Source organism: Jatropha curcas, chromosome 1, assembly GCF_041381405.1.
Source record: "Jatropha curcas cultivar XTBG-Jc1 chromosome 1, XTBG_Jcur_1.0, whole genome shotgun sequence".
Taxonomy (NCBI): Eukaryota; Viridiplantae; Streptophyta; class Magnoliopsida; order Malpighiales; family Euphorbiaceae; genus Jatropha; species Jatropha curcas.
Window position 1 is genome coordinate 27,642,203 of NC_143151.1, and position 19,083 is coordinate 27,661,285.

General features: G+C 32.1%; 2 protein-coding genes and 1 long non-coding RNA gene across 3 annotated transcripts; 1 reads left to right on the plus strand and 2 right to left on the minus strand.

Moving 5' to 3' along the window:
• Positions 1-254: 254 nt before the first annotated feature.
• Positions 255-5,364, minus strand: LOC105630096 (subtilisin-like protease SBT3.9). Its single transcript, XM_012211792.4, has 11 exons — positions 5,210-5,364; positions 5,027-5,118; positions 4,411-4,508; positions 4,154-4,309; positions 3,945-4,056; positions 2,942-3,485; positions 1,859-1,956; positions 1,524-1,763; positions 1,234-1,348; positions 948-1,170; positions 255-878 (listed from the first exon to the last, which is right to left on the minus strand). Exons 1-11 carry the CDS (start codon positions 5,285-5,287, stop codon positions 310-312), a joined length of 2,325 nt encoding a protein of 774 aa, XP_012067182.1. The 5' UTR covers positions 5,288-5,364; the 3' UTR covers positions 255-309.
• A 6,020-nt stretch (positions 5,365-11,384) lies between these two features.
• LOC110010010 (uncharacterized) lies at positions 11,385-13,474 on the minus strand. Its single transcript, XR_016319968.1, has 3 exons — positions 13,217-13,474; positions 12,316-12,381; positions 11,385-11,498 (listed from the first exon to the last, which is right to left on the minus strand). It is a non-coding gene; the product is annotated as an uncharacterized LOC110010010 (long non-coding RNA).
• A 992-nt stretch (positions 13,475-14,466) lies between these two features.
• Positions 14,467-18,712, plus strand: LOC105630098 (SH3 domain-containing protein). The gene is made up of 10 exons (XM_012211794.4): positions 14,467-14,685; positions 15,423-15,545; positions 15,626-15,695; positions 15,789-15,940; positions 17,000-17,101; positions 17,414-17,614; positions 17,707-17,769; positions 17,845-17,997; positions 18,128-18,202; positions 18,328-18,712. The coding sequence occupies exons 1-10, from the start codon at positions 14,626-14,628 to the stop codon at positions 18,442-18,444; spliced, it is 1,116 nt and encodes a 371-aa protein (XP_012067184.1). The 5' UTR covers positions 14,467-14,625; the 3' UTR covers positions 18,445-18,712.
• Positions 18,713-19,083: the final 371 nt, after the last annotated feature.

Sequence of the window (19,083 nt, forward strand, 5' to 3'; positions counted from 1 at the left end):
AAGTTATTAGGATTTGAAAGGATGACCTGCTGCATTAGAGAAAATCCTTTGATTCAATAACATTTGAATTGTTATATGACTTCATTAAACCACTCCAAAACATATATTTATCACCACTTCTCTTAATCCATTTCAAAATTTCAGTAGGCATGTTGAACAGACAGAGTTATTAAGAACCTCAAACAGCATTTGACTACTTGTTTGCCTTTTGATTTACCAGAAGCAGAAGAAGAATTAGTAGCAGGCTATCAAACTTGTAAGAAATGACATATTATTCGCAGAAATTGATGCAATTAGTCACATTTTGCATCATGTTTCTGCATAAAAATTATCAACAACAGTTTTAACAATCAAAGGTATTCTTACTACATGGAACCCATCTTCCCAAAATAAGTTTCCAAATGAGTATCTTCCTTGAACCCTTAACAGTGAACAGAAGGTTACCTTGAACTTGAGCTTCTTTACAGAAGAATTAAATGACAAAATTGATGGCTCAACTCTCGCATAAGTCCCGGCTGGAGCTTGAACACGTGAGAAGTAGACAGACATGGCAGGACCAACATTTGTGACAGTTCTTGATACAGTTAACCTGTTCTTAAGCTCAGGAATGGTGATAGATGGCAAATTAAGATTGACAAGGAAGCTAGTCGATTTGTGGCATACAGTTCGAGTTCTAGTCATTAAGCTGATTGCGGAGTTATTATAGCCCAGAGAACAAAGGAAATGGATGTAATTTGAAATGCTAATGTCATATATAAGACCAGGATCTAAGGCTTTGTTTGGATCGACATGACCACCTCCATAATCAAATGGATCAGCTTGCTTGTGAGGACCTCCCTCAGCAACAATTTTTTGACCATATTCATCTTCTATAGAAGCTGCACAACAAGATAGAGCGTTAGTAATATGCAAACCAGTAATCGGAGTAAACAAATTTGGTCTGTTACCTGTTGTTACTAATGCAGACTTTATTGCAGCTGGGCTCCATGTTGGATGAGTAGCTTTAAGAAGAGCCACAATACCAGAAATGTGAGGGCAAGCCATGGATGTTCCCGATTCGAATTTGAAGTTCAGTGAAGTCAACTTATTTTTTGTGATATCAAACGATAGAGGTGAAGCAACAGGTGACCAAGATGCCAAGATATTGACCCCAGGAGCAGCAATGTCAGGCTGCAAAAAAATGATATTTTGTTAAACTGAAAGACCACAAAAAGACAAGAAGAAAATTATTACCTTTAAGACAACGGGAGAGAGGGAACTAGGTCCTCGAGAAGAGAAGAATGCAATCTCCGGTGATATCTCTTGCCCAATAACTGTTTTTGTGAAGCTAAACTTGACTCTAGGATTTCTGTCTCATGAAAAGTTTCATTAGAGGCGTACATAGACCATTCCATTGCTTAGGAAAATTAAATTAAATGCATGTTGATCATGTTTAATGTGACATTGAATAACAGTGGACATAGTTTTTGGTTGCTATTGTTAAGTTCTATTCTCAATGTAACTTCTTTCGATGTAAAGATTACCTGCTTGACTCCATGTATGAGAGAAGATATGTTCCAATTGCAAAGTCCACATGGATGCATGGGATATCAAAACATAAAATGACATCCTTATTAGGAAACTGTGCAAAGATAAGACCAGCACCCTGAACCTCGGAGACAGTCCTTGTAGCGACAGTAGCTGACCTGACTGATCGAGATTGAAAACATAGAATTACTTTCCCTCTTGCTAAAGTGGCATTCAAGGTTCCAGTTTCACAATTTCTGTTAAAGCAAACACTATCAGAATGCGCATTTGCTTATAAGAGTCAGAGATTATCTTCTACATTTTTATATTAACAGAAGGCACAAAAATATACCTTGCACTTTCTTCAAATGCACCTGCAACTGCTATGTCTTCTCCATTCACAACAGGGTAAAACTTGTCTGCATTTTTCCCTGTATACAAAGCCTGACCCTGTTTGAGAAGAAAAAATTCATTTCTTGGTGTTTGAGACATAATGTTATAACTAATAGATATGTCATTTACTTAAAAAGGATGTTAATGAAAATTAACTGAAAGTTTCAATAATCATTATATCCTCCCATTTTGATCCTAAACCATTGAGTTTGAACAACTCATATTTTCTTCAGAACATATGATATTTGGCATTTCTTAAAGCAAGAAACTGCTTTTAATCATGTCTCAATCAGAATAAAAATTCTATAACAGGAATCTTTAAGGGCACAAAGATTGAAATGGAAAAAAAAAAAAAAAAAAAAAAAAAAAAAAAAAAAAGAAAAAGTATGCCCTTGGTTGTGAAACAGATAGAGTATATACTTGTGAACTAAATTGGCATATTCAACTTTCAAGCACACTATGAGTTCTGATTCTCTGATAGAAATTGTAAGTGTCTTAACCATAATAACCAAATAGAAGGATATGACCCTTAGCAAATGAGAGTTAAAAAACACTGATGTGGATGATGACTCTCAAATCATAACATGTTACAGAATGAGCAATTATTGAACTAAGGAAAGTGGCTCACTTTTAATTCAGCCATCGATGCTCATAAATTTTAGAAACAGTAATCAACTATCAAGTAGGTTGGCTTGGTACACTTGGAATCACTTCCAATTGGATATTGCATTTGACTACTATACCTACCTCAAGAACCAACCTTAAACAAATAACAAAGTAACTAGTTGCATGTTATAGGTGTTTGCAAGAAAAGTATTGTAACTCTAGTCATCCTTGGTGAATTCTTTTCATTACTATCATGGTTCATAGACAGGAACAGTTGTGCCATGGAAATCCTTTCCCATCCATGCATTTATTTGTTCTATTTACAATCAATATCTATACACATTGTGGTAAAGATGTCAATCTCCATGCTCATATAATGCAACTATGAACATAGCAAAAGTTGTCATGGCTGAAAAGAAATATAAATAGTGATTACCACCACAGTTTGATTATTCCCTAAGGTAATCCTTGTAGGAAAAGCTCGATCAATCGTACTTGCTGCAACAGTAGTAACCCATGGAGCAGTGTTTATGACAGTTTGATGATAAGGACCGGAATTCCCTGCAGAGCAAACTACAGAAATTCCTTTAGTTACAGCATGAAAGGAACCTATAGCCACTGGATCTTCGACATAAGTTGCTAGAGGAGGTGTTGAGCCGATAGATACAGAAAGCACATCAACACCATCTAGGACTGCATCATCGAATGCAGCAAGAATATCAGCAGAGCTGCAGCCACCATTAGCCCAACAAACTTTATATATAGCAAGCCAAGCTGATGGGGCACCCCCTCTTGCTAATCCTTGAGCTAGTCCCATAAAACTTGCATTTTCCACTATAACACCAGCTGCAGTGGATGAGGTATGAGTTCCATGGCCTCTAGCGTCTCGAGGAGACAAGTATTCAAGCACATCACTTGTGTCTAGCTTTCCAATTTCAGCTTCATAACCCTTGATATACCAACGTGCACCAATAATTTTCCTGTCCCAAAGTATCATAGAAGTAACTGTAAAGAGTTAGTTTTTAAGTTCACTGAAGAGGATCCAGTGCAGTAGTAAACATACTTTCTATGCTTAGGCAACATTGGATGTTAGAATTTGGTTACATATCACCATTCTGCAAATTTAAATTCAATAATTGTTTTTTTTCATAATGCCATATATATCGCACAAGATCCTGTTAAAGTAAGGGAAACCTCAACTGCACTAAGATTTGTAACCAAAAGAATAAGTATAAAACAATTAGTAGGTACTCTAGGTAGTAAGCCATAAAAACATAGATTCATTATGCAATGAGAAACTTTGACTCTCTAGTCCCCACCAAACAAGTAAAGATGCATAGAATCTGCAGTTTTAACATGTATCCTGCTACACTCTTCAAGTCAATGCCAAATCAGTTTACGGGACATTGAAGCATATAATAGAGCATAATTGGCCAAACCTATTGCAATGAGAATGATTAAATCCTTCTCCTTCCTGACATATCCCTTTCCAGCGTGATGGCACCTCTCCTATGCCCTCATCTGTGAAGCTTTTTGACTCTGGCCATATACCTACACCCAGAGTAGTTAAGAAATGGGAGAAAAAGAAAAGAGATTACAGAGTCAAGAAAATTGTTAAAACAAGAAATCTAACAGCATCCCCACCAACCAGTATCCATAACACCAATGATGGACCCAACCCCAGAATGACTCTTTGAAAGGAGTCCATCATCAAGATAAGGCTTTACTTGCAGGAAATCCCAACTTCTAGTTGTCTGAGGTCTAATAATTTTATTTCGAATTACACTGACAACTCCTGGAAATTCTGCACCAGTACATTATTATACAGAACATTAATAAAGAAATAGTTACAAGTTAAAATTTATATTGGGAAAATGAGTTCACAGTTCGACAATATTATAACACCTGCAATAACCTTTGCTTGTGACTTGGTTAAAACTGCTGCAAATCCTGAAAATCCATGCTTGTAGTTGTACAGAATTGATTCTTTTGCAGCTTCTTCACTGTCAAAATCCAAAATGACAGGATGTTGCTATCCATGGAAATATGTTTGAAATTGCTAAAATCTAACTGTAATAGAACAGTAAATTGAATCAAGCTCAACCAGAGCAAGGCGAAACCTTTTCCTCGCTAACAGCCGCATCGGGAGGGAATACATTCAGACTTGACCGTTCTAAAATTGCTAATCCTACATTGCATGCAATAGTGCCCATATATATTTTTTTTTTTTCACAACCACTACAATCACCTGATTCGTCCAGCATAACTTTGTATTCATATCCACCTATATGTTACAACTTAGAATCTCAAGATTCATTTATATATTAAGTTATTTACCTGAAAATTGAAAAACCAAGGTAATAGTACACACTACACAATTATAAGCTAATAGAGATTCATTTAAAACAGAAGGCTAATAATAGGCCGAAACAAATTGTGATAAATCCTTTTTTTTTTTTTTTTTCAAAAGAAAAGATAAGGCAATGTCCATAATCCGTAAAGAAAAAGAAAGACTAGTAACCTTCCAATAATATATGAGAGAAATTCATGGTGGGACTCCTGAACCAGCTTAGGCTCATCATGGAGTCTGTCTCCCATATATACAATATAAACCTGCAAATATAGAATTCCAATAACAAACCTTAATAAATTCAAATATAAATTAAGAAGCAAAACAAAACTCAAGGATTTAAGGAAAACCCACATATCTTTCAGCAAGAATTTCAAGGGACCAAGCCTGAAGTAGAGCAAGAACAATGCCAAAGCTCCAAAGAGAAGCCATTAGAGTGGAAACAAGAAAACTTTGAAAACCAAAAAAGAACAGTGCGATTTATATATAGTGAAATGGGGTCAAGTGAATCCACTGAGTGGGACGTGGGGGCCATAGCAAATACACGAACTTATTCACTATTACTAGCATTATTGGACAAGTGACTCTGCAAATAAATTTGAAGGCATAGGATTTGTCAATGAGGTCTTTTCATGGAGCAAACATGCATAAGAGGCTCATAAAATGGTTGACTTTGAATACCAGTAAACGATAACGGGACAGTATCTAGCGATAAGCGAAGATGGCATATCCTTTTCACCTGTGGGAAGTTGGGGACTCCACTCTATCGGTGCTCTCTCTATACATTTTCTTGTTTCTTCTTCTGGAGAAATACTGTGTACTTTTTCATTAACTTGCTCGTTAGGTTCTTGAGAACTATAAAGACAAAGATGGGTGCATTACCATTCATATTATTTTTTTTGAAAAAGTTATATAGTATTACACACATTTTAATATTATACACCAAGATATAAATAAGTAATTTCCAATATTCAAAAGAAACTGTATTTTAATATTAATCTCTTTTAAATATTCATATATAATATTAAAATGTGTATATTTGATATTTTTCATATTAAATTTTCAACATTATTTATATTTAAGATTATTTAAAACAAGCAGCATTGTCAAATTTAATTGATAAAAGATACACAAACGAAAATCAATATCTAAATTCTCCGACCAAATAAAATTAAGTAATATATTTTTATTTAATAACAAAAAAAAAAAAAATACTAAATCCTTATAATGAAAGAGAGCAAACCCTCAAGAAACACTACAAGTATGAGACAAGTAACAATAAAAAAAAAAAAAAGGAGATGATATATCTGAATTTACTAAAAGCAAGTAAAAGATTAAAAGAAATAACAAAGACCGAATCTCATTTACTCATATCAATCAAGATTCCGTCAATTCCATTACAAAGTGCTTCAAAATATCATAACTAGTATTTAGTTGATGAAGGATGCATGCTTAAAAATTAAAATTACTTGGCCAATAGGTGGTATTTTGATTGGTCTTCTCACTTATGTGAGGAGTAAGAGATTTTAATTTGAGGTCTTTCGACTACAATTGTTTTCACTAATTTGATAAATCAAGAGGAAAACTACCCACTATTGTGTAGCCCGCCATATTATCACGCCCATATAAGCATCTAATGAATTAAAAAAATTAAAATCGAGAGGATTTAGTCTTAATTATTAAAAATCATTTATTAATAATTTATATTAATATGTAAAATAATAGATAATACATTCTTACAATAATTTTCTTTAATTACTTAAATTTCAAATTGCATACAAATCGAAAATCCTTTTTTTTTTTTTTGGTTTTTAAGTATTGGGAGAGGGGATTGAAACTTGGATCTATTATCAGGTCATATGTGCATTTACCATTAATTTATATCTTGATGTGCTACAAATCCCATTAAGTTCAGGTCAAGTATAAAAAGTAATAATTTGTGTAGAAGAATTGAAAAAGAAAGAGAGAGGACTATACTTTTTCTCTGTCTTAATCCTACTTTCCGTCCATTTGAACCTAACTTGCAAATCACATTCCATCATTTTGAGGAGGAAATACAAAAATTGAAATGTGTTTTACTAAGAATGATACAATATATTCCCTCTGTTCTAAAATATAGTTCAATTATTTTTTTACATTATAGTTAATACTTAAATTATCTATTATACCCTTATTAAAAATTTTATCTTATTTTCAATAATCTTCATTAGTTTTTACTTATTATTCAAATATAATAAATGCTCGTGTGTTATTTAAGATGGCATAATAGAAAAATTATATTAATAAAATTATCTTTTAACTATATTTCTTAACTGTATAAAAATATATTATCTTTTTGGGACGGAGGTATCTTCGCATAAAAATTTTCAAAAGTTAATAAATTCAGCCAACAAAAAAAAGCAAAGCATAAGAGAGGTAATGGGTTAATGGAATGACCTCTTCAGAAAATTATTTCTTTAAAAGCTATTTTGCTCTCATAGAATATAGAGGACCACCAATATCTTTTAGTTGCACCAAGAAATTAAAAGGAAATACTGTTACCTTTAGTTTAGGTTACAAAAAGTTTATTCTAATATCATTAGTAAGACTATTTTAAACTCTTTAGTATGTTAGAATACCCGAACTTTACAGGATTTTACAATTTCACTCTGTTTCAATTTTGTTTTTCAATTTTGACCTTACTATAAAATTGAAAATGACATTACTATAAAATTATATTCACTCAAATATCATTTTTCTAAATTTATAAATGTGTCACTCACCATATGTGAATATAATTTGATATTCAAATGATATTTAAAATTTATTTTTATTATTAATTTTTTTAAATGACGGAAATAATCTTTTGTTTACCTATCCTAAGGGAGCGAATACACACAAAATTTGCAATATTAATACCCAAACTCATTTAAATATTTCAATACCATATGCATCCCAAAAACCCATTTAAAATTCTTTTTCAAATACTCATACGCACACTTGTTCAAAAATTTAATATTAGCATCAGTTCCATATCCATTTAACTAACGTTCAAATCTGCTTTAAATAGATTGGTGTGGGTAAGATACCCACGAAAGTCCACCCTGCTTGTATATACAGTACCGTCCACCCTGCTTGTATATACAGTAGTACCTCACCAAATCCATTATAGTTGATGTTGGTTGAGCTTTGGAAGACGGGGATGAAAATAAATGGTGGACTAGAAAAGGAAAAGTACAAGTAATGGATAATTCTAAAATTTTAGTCATTTGATATTTTATTAAGTAATTAATTTTTTTAGTATTTAATGATATTAGGGCTTAGAGTTTTGAGCTTGGGTTTAATTTATTTTAATTTTTAAAAAATATTGAGCGCTATATGCACATTAATTTTCACTTGAATATTATTATATTAAAAATTTTAAATTATATAAAGGGTTTTGGTGGATACTCACCGCTTTAGATCAATACTCAATCCAAACTGAAAGTGGTTATATCTGTTCTAAACCCATTTAATCAATATTCAAACTTGCTTTAAACGGGTTTTTACGGATTTGCCACCTGCGCTTCCATACCTCACCTATCCTTAATCCCAATTGAAGATGCCATTATTATGCAAGTTTTGAAATTACAATAAGTTTAACCATCAAAATACAGTGAAATTGCAAAAATTATCCAAACTCCAAATATTTTTATACACTGAGCCTACGAAGACTTTAAGACTCTTAAATAATAAATTAGAAATAGTTTAAACGGAGCAAGAAATATGAAGTGCGCTTATATGATAATAATCCACGAAATGTTAAAATTATTTGATATGAATAAATTTCATAAAATTTTATATTTTATTATTTAGTATAAAAGTAAGTTATATTTATTTTACTCTTATAAAATCAAATTTTATAAAATTTAAAAGAAATAAACTTTCGTTTATCATTCAAGTTTATTTACTAATTAATAAGAGGTGTATTTATATTTTACTAGATTAAAAAACAATTACTATGTTTTATTATCGACCAATCACATCATTGGTACTGAAACATACATTATATGCTTCTACTGTGTTCTGAAAGACAGTGGATGACATGGTCATTTTCGGTTGTCCACCAACTGCCCCAATATAAATTTTCTTTGTTGTTTGATTGCATTTTCCAAAATCTAATCTGTGGAGCAACAAAATCTTTCAATTTCTTATTATATCAGCAACTATTGCGAGGGATCAATTGCAATCGAGAAAGCTGAGATATAATATTTTTTAAGTGGTTGATCGATCATGTTAAACTACAATGAAATTTATAATATTTAGGAACACTAAGACCATTGTTTTTTCTGAAATAAGCAAAATATATAAATTTAACATTTCATTTTAACCATTTATTTTTTAAATTTTCCTTTTAATAAATTTTAAGCACAAATTGTTAAATTATTAATGAATTATATAATAAGTACTAATCATAATAAATTAAAAGAAAGTGATAACGAAATTATATATTTATGATATATAGTATCCATGATGGCTTTTTGTTTTAAATACCAAAGTAAAGGATAAAAATTACAAACATTAATTAGGATGTAATAGGTGAAATTAATATAGATTTGCTAATAGTTCAAGAATATACTTTATGCTTTCAACCTTTTAATAATTAAAAACAAAACAAAAACCCTAATTGCATTTTCAACCGTATATAAATGAAATGTCACTCATTTAGAAGTGGGTACTTAAAAGATGTATCTCTCATTTCTCATTTAATGTTAGCACATTTGCTTTTGATTCAAAAGGAGAGGGAAAAGAAAAGGGCAAAGATGTAAAAAGCAACAAAATTAGAGATGTTCACAAACTTCCATTAGACGATTAGAAAAATCACTTAAAATTCAAGAATTGAACATTATTGATGATATATACAGTTTAAATAAAGATTTGATATAAAACTCAAGTTTTTTTTTTTAAAAAAAAAGAAAAAAAAAACTTCTTTGAATATGTTATTATAATTAAACTCACTTTTGAATAATGTCTAAAATATGTGATTTAACTTCAACTTTCATAAAAAAATATTTAGGTACTTGTATTCAAATCCGTTTAAAGTTTTACTACTCCTATTTGTACCAAATCCATTTAAAATATACCTTAAATGGTTAGAGTATTTATAAATTTTAAACAATTCAAATCCGAACTTTTTCAAAATACATATTTTACTAATAATGGATAGATACATGCGGATACAAATTTGTTTAGAATCGATTCATGAGCTCATCTTTAGATCAAACCAATCGCAATAGAGAATTTTATAAAATTGTTCATACTTTATCATTTTTTTTTCCAATGAATGATCAAGAATATTATCGTTTCTAAAAAAAAAAATTTATTTTCCAGTGATTTGATCCATAGGTGGGTCTATAGACCACATCTAGATAAGTCATTCTCCGAAAAGCTTATCACGTATATCTTCACAAAGGCAAAATTTGACCCTTCAATTTTTAAAGAATGTCCGATTGGATATAAAATTAAGTTATCAGTCAAATTAAAACAAAATTTTTAAGTTATGACTCGATTTAACCCAAAATCTTAGGTTCTAACAAAATAGAATAAAAAATTAATTTGAGCCCTTATTTTCAGCTGCTTTCTAAATAATGCCCAATATTTAAATTTTTTGTAATTAGAACTTTTTTAAAAACATTTTATGCAATTAATTAATTATGTGTCTAATTTGCATGTTTTAAGGTTATTTGTGTATTTTCATTGTATAAAGCCTTTTAACTTAAGTGGTCAACATGTATAGGCTGCAAAAATGTTCTTGGTGATGATACAACGGTTGATGTTATCCCATGGAAACAAAGGTTACATCATAAAATATAAAGACAAACATTCTAGAAAAGAAAAGAAAAGTCAGGATTTGTCCAAAAAAGCAAACCTAATTATCTAATACGTGAAATCCATGAAACATAATAATTGGAGCATGCCTACGTTTCTTGTATTAGAAGGGTTCAATTCTACACCATTATTTTCCTAAAAAGAAATAATAAATAACTAAATATATTAAATGATTCATTTAGCATTAGAATTTTTTATCTTTAATTTTAATATTTTTCTTGTAATCTATAAAAAAAAAATTAGAGTTTCAAATTAAATATATTTTTATCTAAATAATATTTATTGAAAGAAAAATGAATATATAAACTTTAAAGTTTATGTCTCATTGTCACGACCCGTTTCTGTGGGCCGGACCGGCACTAGGGCCCAGGTAAGCTTAAGGCCCCCGAGGCCCGTAGTAAGCCTAAATTATTCAATCTGTCTACATGATTCTCCTAATTTCAACAAAACAGTAAGCCCATATGACTTAAGATATAAGTTTTATAAAATTTTCAAACATCTGGCCCAATATCAAATAATACATAAAATTTAACCAGGGCCTATTCACAATAACTCATAATTACAATAAGGGCTTACTAGTTTACCTACAGTTAATTGCACAATAATTAATTTATAGCGTAGTGCTAACAATAAGGTCCAATTTAAATACACAGCCCTATAACTGCGGAGTCCAAAGAAAATCTGGTAAAAGAATAATTTATACATTCAAAATTAAATATCAAGAATATAAAGTTTACATTTATAACTCTGCGGAGAAGATTGCAGAGCTTCAGTCGGATCAACTGCTTCCTAGTACCTGGGAGGTTTGGAGAGAAGGGGGTGAGTTTTGCAACTCAATGAATAATAATAAATAATACACACCACATACAGTCAAGCAAAATGCACCATAGTATACTGATGAACACACAACAGTCAACCATATGACATTACATCAGCACCCACAAACAATATCACCTTCAAATAATCACATCACGTGGAAATTAGTCAGTGGAGTCACCGAACCCCGATGAGCCGTCCTCCCACATGGCTCATCCTCTCACATGTGCACCAGGGAGCCGATCCCCCATACTGGCCGACCGGTCTAATCCTCACTTGACCAGCCCTCTCATTATTTTTCCATTCTCTCTTTTCTTTTTCATACCAACAGGAGGTAATCCGGTCGTCTCCATCAAATCTAGATCATCAGGCGCTCACAACAGGAGGCCACCCTGCGGGCTGCGATCAAATCTAGATTATCAGGTGCGCCCAATAAAGAAACCAACTTGTGGTTTTCCATATCACACAGATCATAGCAGTAGATGCACACGGGGGCGCCGATCTCCTATTTACCCGGCTAACAGTAATCATATTGAATCCATATAACGGTACGGTCTCACAGTCCCATGGTGACCCACTTCATCCCAATTCCACACAAACAAATCACAATATATGCACAACACAATTATTCAAACAATTCTTTCAATGTACTGCACCAAATACATCAAAATATACAATTATGCAACATAAAATAAATATGAGCTTTAATATAAAAATATATATATGTATATATATAAGGTTTGTAAAAAAAATGCTATGCAAATGCATGTTGATATGCATTATTTATTATTACTCACAGTGGTGGAGAGCGAAATTCTAGCTTTGATTCTGTCCTGGAGGAGCACTAGATGGACCCGGGCGATCTAAGAAATTTAAAAAATGACACCAGAAAATAATTATATCAGATAAAATATTTATTTACCTTTAATAATTTTTATTTCCTATTCTTACTTTTTATACTTAATTATTCTCTATATTAAATTTCTTTTCTGACATAACTTTTATTCTTATTATTATTATTATTATTATTTTATTCTATTTTATTTTATTTTATTTTATCTAACTCTAGTTTATTTATTTTCTTCTACCGAAATTTATTTTATTTTTATACCAAATTTATTTTTATTTTTCTACCGAAATTTCGGCAGCATCTCCCTTAAAAATTGAACTATCTACCTATTAAAATATCAACAATTTCACAAATATTCAATCCATACGAGCCCATCCATCGGGCAATTAATCAAACAACATTTTCCCATCCTCCTCCAATCTCAACATCACCACACAATCCAAATTATACATTACAATAACATTATATTTAAACTACTTTAATTAAATCAATACTAAAATTATAAAACTGTTAACTACTCACAATTATCAAATTAAATTAACCAAATTACTTAACTACAAATAATAAAATTAATTTAATTAACTAGCATTACTAACATTAACTTAACTAAACTAATTGACTACAAGTAATAAAATTAATTTCATTAACTAATATTACTAAATTAATTAACTTCAAATAATAAAATTAATTTAATTAACTAATATTACTAACATTAACTAAATCGACTAAAATTATTAAAATTAAACTAACTAAACTAAATCAATTAACTAAATAAATTCAAGAACACTAACTTAACTAAATAAATTACCTACAAACAATTAATTTCATTCACTAAAACTAAATTATACCTCATATATTGTTGCCGGAATTCGATTAACCGGAAATGGGGCTGGTGGCCGGAGGTCGACTGGCGGTGTGGAGAGAGGCGGCGAGGGCTGGGTGGCGTGCAGTGGATCTGCTGTCTCTCGCCAGTCACACAGAGATAGACGCAGGGAAGAAGAAAAGAAAAGAAAAGAAAAGAAAAGAAAGAAAGAAAGAAAGAAGAAAAGGAAGAAAGGAGGAGGTGGTGGTGGTGCGGTGGTGGGCTGGAGGTGGCGCAGAAATGGTGGGTGAGAAGTGAAGGTGCAGCGTTGGATATATAAAAAAAAAGGAATGTTCTAGATGCTTTGGGTCGAACCGGTTCGGTTCGATTCGATTCGGCCCAAATCATCGATTTTTAACTGGTTTTTAGCTTTTTCAATCGGTTTTCGATCCGATTTCTTACAGTATTCGCACTAAAATATTAATATTAATTTACAGGCTCGGTTCATTAAATTTAATTGGAAAATTTTTTGAAAATAAAAATTCTGCTTGTTTCACTCATGCATTACAAGATAAAAGGAAAAGTTAAAATTTTAAATTATATTATAATCAAATTAATATATAGAAATATTTGTTTTTAAAAACTAATTATATTTTGCTGACATTTTAGTCTTTTCATTCAAAATAACCTCTTTTGACTATCATTGACTGAAAAATCAATCCATTGACCATGAAATTCTTAACTTATGATTTTTATTAACATTTAGTCCCTCTGTTTTAAACGGTAAAATCAAATATTGATAAAATTATAATTTAGAGATTTTATAATTAATTTTCTTATGCATTGATTTGTCATAGTTTAGGGATTAATTTAAATTTTTTTCATAAAATAAATAAACACTACCTCATTAGACTAACATGAATGTAAACCACGTTTGGAAGTGAACCAAACCTAGATTAGTTCGACAAATAATAAATTATAATTAACTTCTACTTTTAAATCAAACCGAAATTGAGAGATCATATTTGATTCAATTTCAATTCAAGTCCTTATGGTTTGGAATTATAACCATAATTGTTTGATTCAGTTTGGGCAATTTCGACTTTAAACTGTAAATTGAATTCATAGCTCGATTTTTAAAGGTTTACAAATCAAACTAAATTACTAATTTTTAAAACTACAATTTTAGATCGGTTTGGGTTAATTTGAGTGGTTTATGAGTAATCTACTTTCCAAATTATAATAGAGTCCAGCGTTGGTAAAATGAGAACGGCCACAAGTTAACATTGATGTGTTTCTCTAATTTGAAAATAGGCATAGAACAAAGTAACAAAGACACCCCAAACTCACAGCGATTTCCCTAGTTTGTGCCTAACACCAACAGCATCTCGTTTCCTCTCTGTGTCACAGCTCTGAAGCTTCACAACATCAAATCCAAAATCATCCCTCAAGTGAATGGAAGCCATAAGAAAACAAGCCACGAAGCTTCGAGAGCAGGTTGCTAAGCAGCAACAGGTACCTCAAAATCGAACCCTAGTATCAGATCCAAGTTTGTCCTTTTCCCGTTTATCAGCTGCATTTCTTTAATTGGTTCTAATCTCCTTTTCTCTTGCTTTCTGTTTTTTTTGGTCATTTCTTTTATATCTATGTTGTTCTATGGGCTTATTGAACCATGCACGCCCAAATTAATAAATTGTAACAAAAAAGGCTTCGGGAAATTCAAATTCAAAAATGCGGGCTGATTTTGGAAAAATGGAATTCATTTTTAAGGAAAAATGGAATTCATTTTTACAATGTGTAATGGGTTTAATTTTGGACTCCATTGCCTAGTTTTAGAGTCGGGTAGATTGCTATTAAAAAAAATTCTTGTAGAAACTCGATTAGATGAGTCAATTAACTTTGGATGTTCAAGCATTCCCTTGAAGACAGGAACTGGGTCTTGTTTCAATAGAGCCAATCTATGTTATTTATAGGTGGTTTTACGATATGCATGTATGCATCTAAGTATTCTGCTTATAGCCAATATACAATTCTTGTTTTCTTCTTATAGTTGTCTTTTCTAAAATGTTGATTTGATTTATATTTGTAATTTGAATTTAACCTATGAATCAGAAGCTCCATGTTTGTGGTTCCCCGTATTAATATTATTGTGCGTTTTTAATTTTGTATGCATTAATCATGATTAGTCTTTTTTGTTTAGTCTAGTAGCTTTCTGTTTAATACTTCTTTAATTACCTTGAATGTTACTCCAGGCTGTTCTCAAACAATTTGGGGCCGGTGGATATGGAGGTTCAGACAATGTTATTACGGATGAAGCTGAACTCCATCAACATCAGAAACTTGAGAAGCTTTACATATCAACACGTGCTGGAAAGGTTGACTAGTCCTCCTATAATGTATTTATCCTTTCATTGTTCTATTTGCAAACTTGAAAGTGATAAATGTTGCATTTCAGCATTTCCAAAGGGATATAGTTCGTGGTGTAGAAGGGTATATTGTTACAGGATCCAAACAAGTTGAAATAGGTGAGATTGTGCTTTGATGTCATTTTATGGTGTTCTGTAATGAATTTCGAGGATCAAATGTTCTCATATATGTGTATGTATTATTTTCAACAGGAACAAAGTTGTCTGAGGATAGCAGGAAATATGGTGCTGAAAATACATGTACCAGTGGTAATACATTATCAAAGGCTGCACTAAATTATGGGCGTGCTCGTGCTCAGATGGAGAAGGAACGTGGTAATCTGCTGAAAGCTCTAGGGACACAGGTTTGACAAAAAAATATTGTTTTTTTTGTACAAAATAAATTTCTACAGATTTACATCTCAAATTGTTTGCAATTCAATAGCAAAAACACTCGCACATATTACATATTTAACTATTATTTTAAACAAGCTTATATTCTGAATCTACGAGCATTATGGCATATATAGTGAACCACATTCCCTAAACGAATGTGTTCCATCATTCTGCAAGCTCCCAGCCGCATTGCATAGACTCTTTGGAACTTCTACTGCAAACAAGAGAGCAATTGACATGAATTTACTGGGGCTATTAAGAAATTTTTCTCAGTAAGGGGGGTAACTATGGGATTGCTGCATCATTCTGAATTCTTGTTGAGACTATCAAACTCTTTTTTTTTTTTTTTTTTAATTATTTGTAATGGTGTTAAGTAGGCTCTCATTTGCGATGACTGCCCTCTCCCCATTAAATTAAGTTATTCCACTAGAGATGAGATGAAAGGTTTTCTTTTAATGCTGAAAGATATCTGGAAATTAGCTATGTATATAGATTGGGGTTAGATCCTGCATCTAGCATCTAGGGCTGTTAAAAAATTAGTTAACCACACATACATTCTAATCCAAATTTGGTAAATAATTTATCAAATCCATTCCAATTCATCAATTTCAGTAAACTTTTTTAGGTACAGTCTTTGTCTATATATAACAAGTTCAGATATCGAATGTATTTCTCCAAGTCTTTTTTTTTTAAAAAAAAAAAAAAACCAAATACCCTTTCTTTTTTTACAATAGATCAGATTACATAGAAATACTTGTTTGGTTTATTGTTCTCTGCTAACTAGCTGTAGCAGCTCCCCACTCCCGCACCCCACATAAAAGTTAATAATTTTTTGTATTTCATTTGAAATTATTTTATTAAAAGTTTCTATCCTTTTATTAAATGCTTGACGTTTTAATTGTCCTTATTTTGCTTGGAATAATGTTAGTGTGGCTTGATTGTTAATATTTGCTTACTGTCTTTGTTTGTTATGATCATAGACCTTTCAATTAGGTGCATGATACAATGTTAATTGTTTTGATTGGTAGGTTGCAGAACCATTGAGATCAATGGTAATGGGAGCTCCATTGGAGGATGCTCGGCATCTTGCTCAACGTTATGACAGAATGCGACAAGAAGCAGAAGCTCAGGTAATTGCAAACGTGGCTTCTTACTGGATTATTCAAGGGTATAATTTGATGGACATGAATCAATAGGATCTGTAGATTGTTCTTGAGATTGACTTATTACGTTCAATGTTCCTTTTGATCTAATACTGATTGTTCAAGTTTCCTTGATTTTTGCGTCTCCTGAAGAACTGCTAGATATACTCCTTTTTATATCTAAAATCTATTACAGCATCATGGATGAGTCTATTTGCTTTTCAAAATCGTTACACTGATTTTGAGTTGATTTTCACCTAAAATTGTTTAGTAACACACACTTCTGTTTAACCTGGTCAGGCTATTGAAGTCTCCAAACGCCAGGCAAGAGTAAGAGAAATGCCAGGAAGTCCTGAACTTGCTATGAAATTGGAAGCTGCAGAATCGAAGCTGCAAGACCTAAAGTCGAACATGGCAGTATTGGGGAAGGAAGCAGCTGCAGCAATGACTGCTGTTGAAGCTCAACAACAGAGGTTGACCCTCCAACGGCTTATTGCTATGGTAACTTGAAGTATCCACTGCCTCTATCATTGTTCAATTTACTTATGATGTCAGATTGTGACCTATATCCTTGTGTCCTTTATGAATTGAAGGTTGAAGCGGAACGTGCTTATCATCAGAGAGTTCTGCAAATACTTGATCTGCTTGAAAGCGAGGTATGTAATAATATTTTATTATGAGCTGCATTGCCTTGGTTTTTGTGTTTGATCTCCAAATCTTGTTATCATTAGATGATATCTGAACGACAACGAATTGAAGCACCCCCTAACCCAAGTGTGGAGAGCAACATGCCTCCACCTCCTCCATATGAAGAAGTAAATGGTGTATATGCTTCTCAATCGCATAATGGCTCAACCGATGGCATGGGTTACTTTTTGGGTGAAGTAAGAAACTCATTCATTCTGTTGCAACATTTGACTTCATAAAAAAAAATGGCATGATTTGGTTGGTTAATTTGCTTTTTTATTTCCTTTTCCTTTTGGGACAAATCTTAATTCGCTGTTTGTAATATAGGTTATGCATTCATATCAAGCTGAATCTGAGGTAGAGCTGACTTTATCAGTTGGTGATTACGTTGTTGTTCGAAAGGTTTGGATTTATCTAAAACAACACCTTCTGTTTTTTTCTTTAATGTCAATGGTGTCCAATTATGCTGTCTTATATCCACAGAATTCAGTTTAAGAAAGTTGATTTTTGCTATGCATTGTTAACAGGTGACAAACAATGGCTGGGCTGAAGGAGAATGCAAAGGAAAAGCAGGTTGGTTCCCATTTGGATACATCGAAAGAAGGGAACGCGTTCTAGCGAGCAAAATAGCCGAAGTGTTTTAGAGAATTTTTGCTGGATTGGCTTGTGAGCTGAGGATTTTGTGTGCTTGATTTGCTCCGGCACCTCCACATATACTCAAATGTGGAAGGACGTATGGTCACAAATAGAATGCCATAGCTTTCCTCCTTGTGATATAGATACCAACATTTTCTTGTGTTGTTATTAATATATGAATGTATTATTTGTTGATTTTTTTTCTTTGTGAAAGGATGCAATCAAGATTTTGACCTAAAAATTGTTGATATTGTGAATTATGATGATTGAAGAAAACTCTCTCTCTCTCTCTCTCTCTCTCTCTCACTTATATTTATACATTCATGATTAGTCTTGAGCAAATGGCAAAGTGGTCCTCACGGAAAACAAACTTGTCCTCTAAGTATATAGAGGGAAAATAATTATTTAGTCTTCAGATTTATCATAATTATCTAAGTAGAGATATTTAACTAATACCTCACGTTTGCCTCGTCAAAGACCCTTTGAGTGAGGTGAACCACAATGGGATTGCAATGGAGAGAGACAAGAAGTCTTATCTTTATCCCAAACGTGAACTTGACGCTGCTGGTACATCCATTAAAGCATTGTTACAGTGGATGAGATGTTTTTTCATGATTCAAAGTGATTAGTGTGGAAACCGCTGCAAG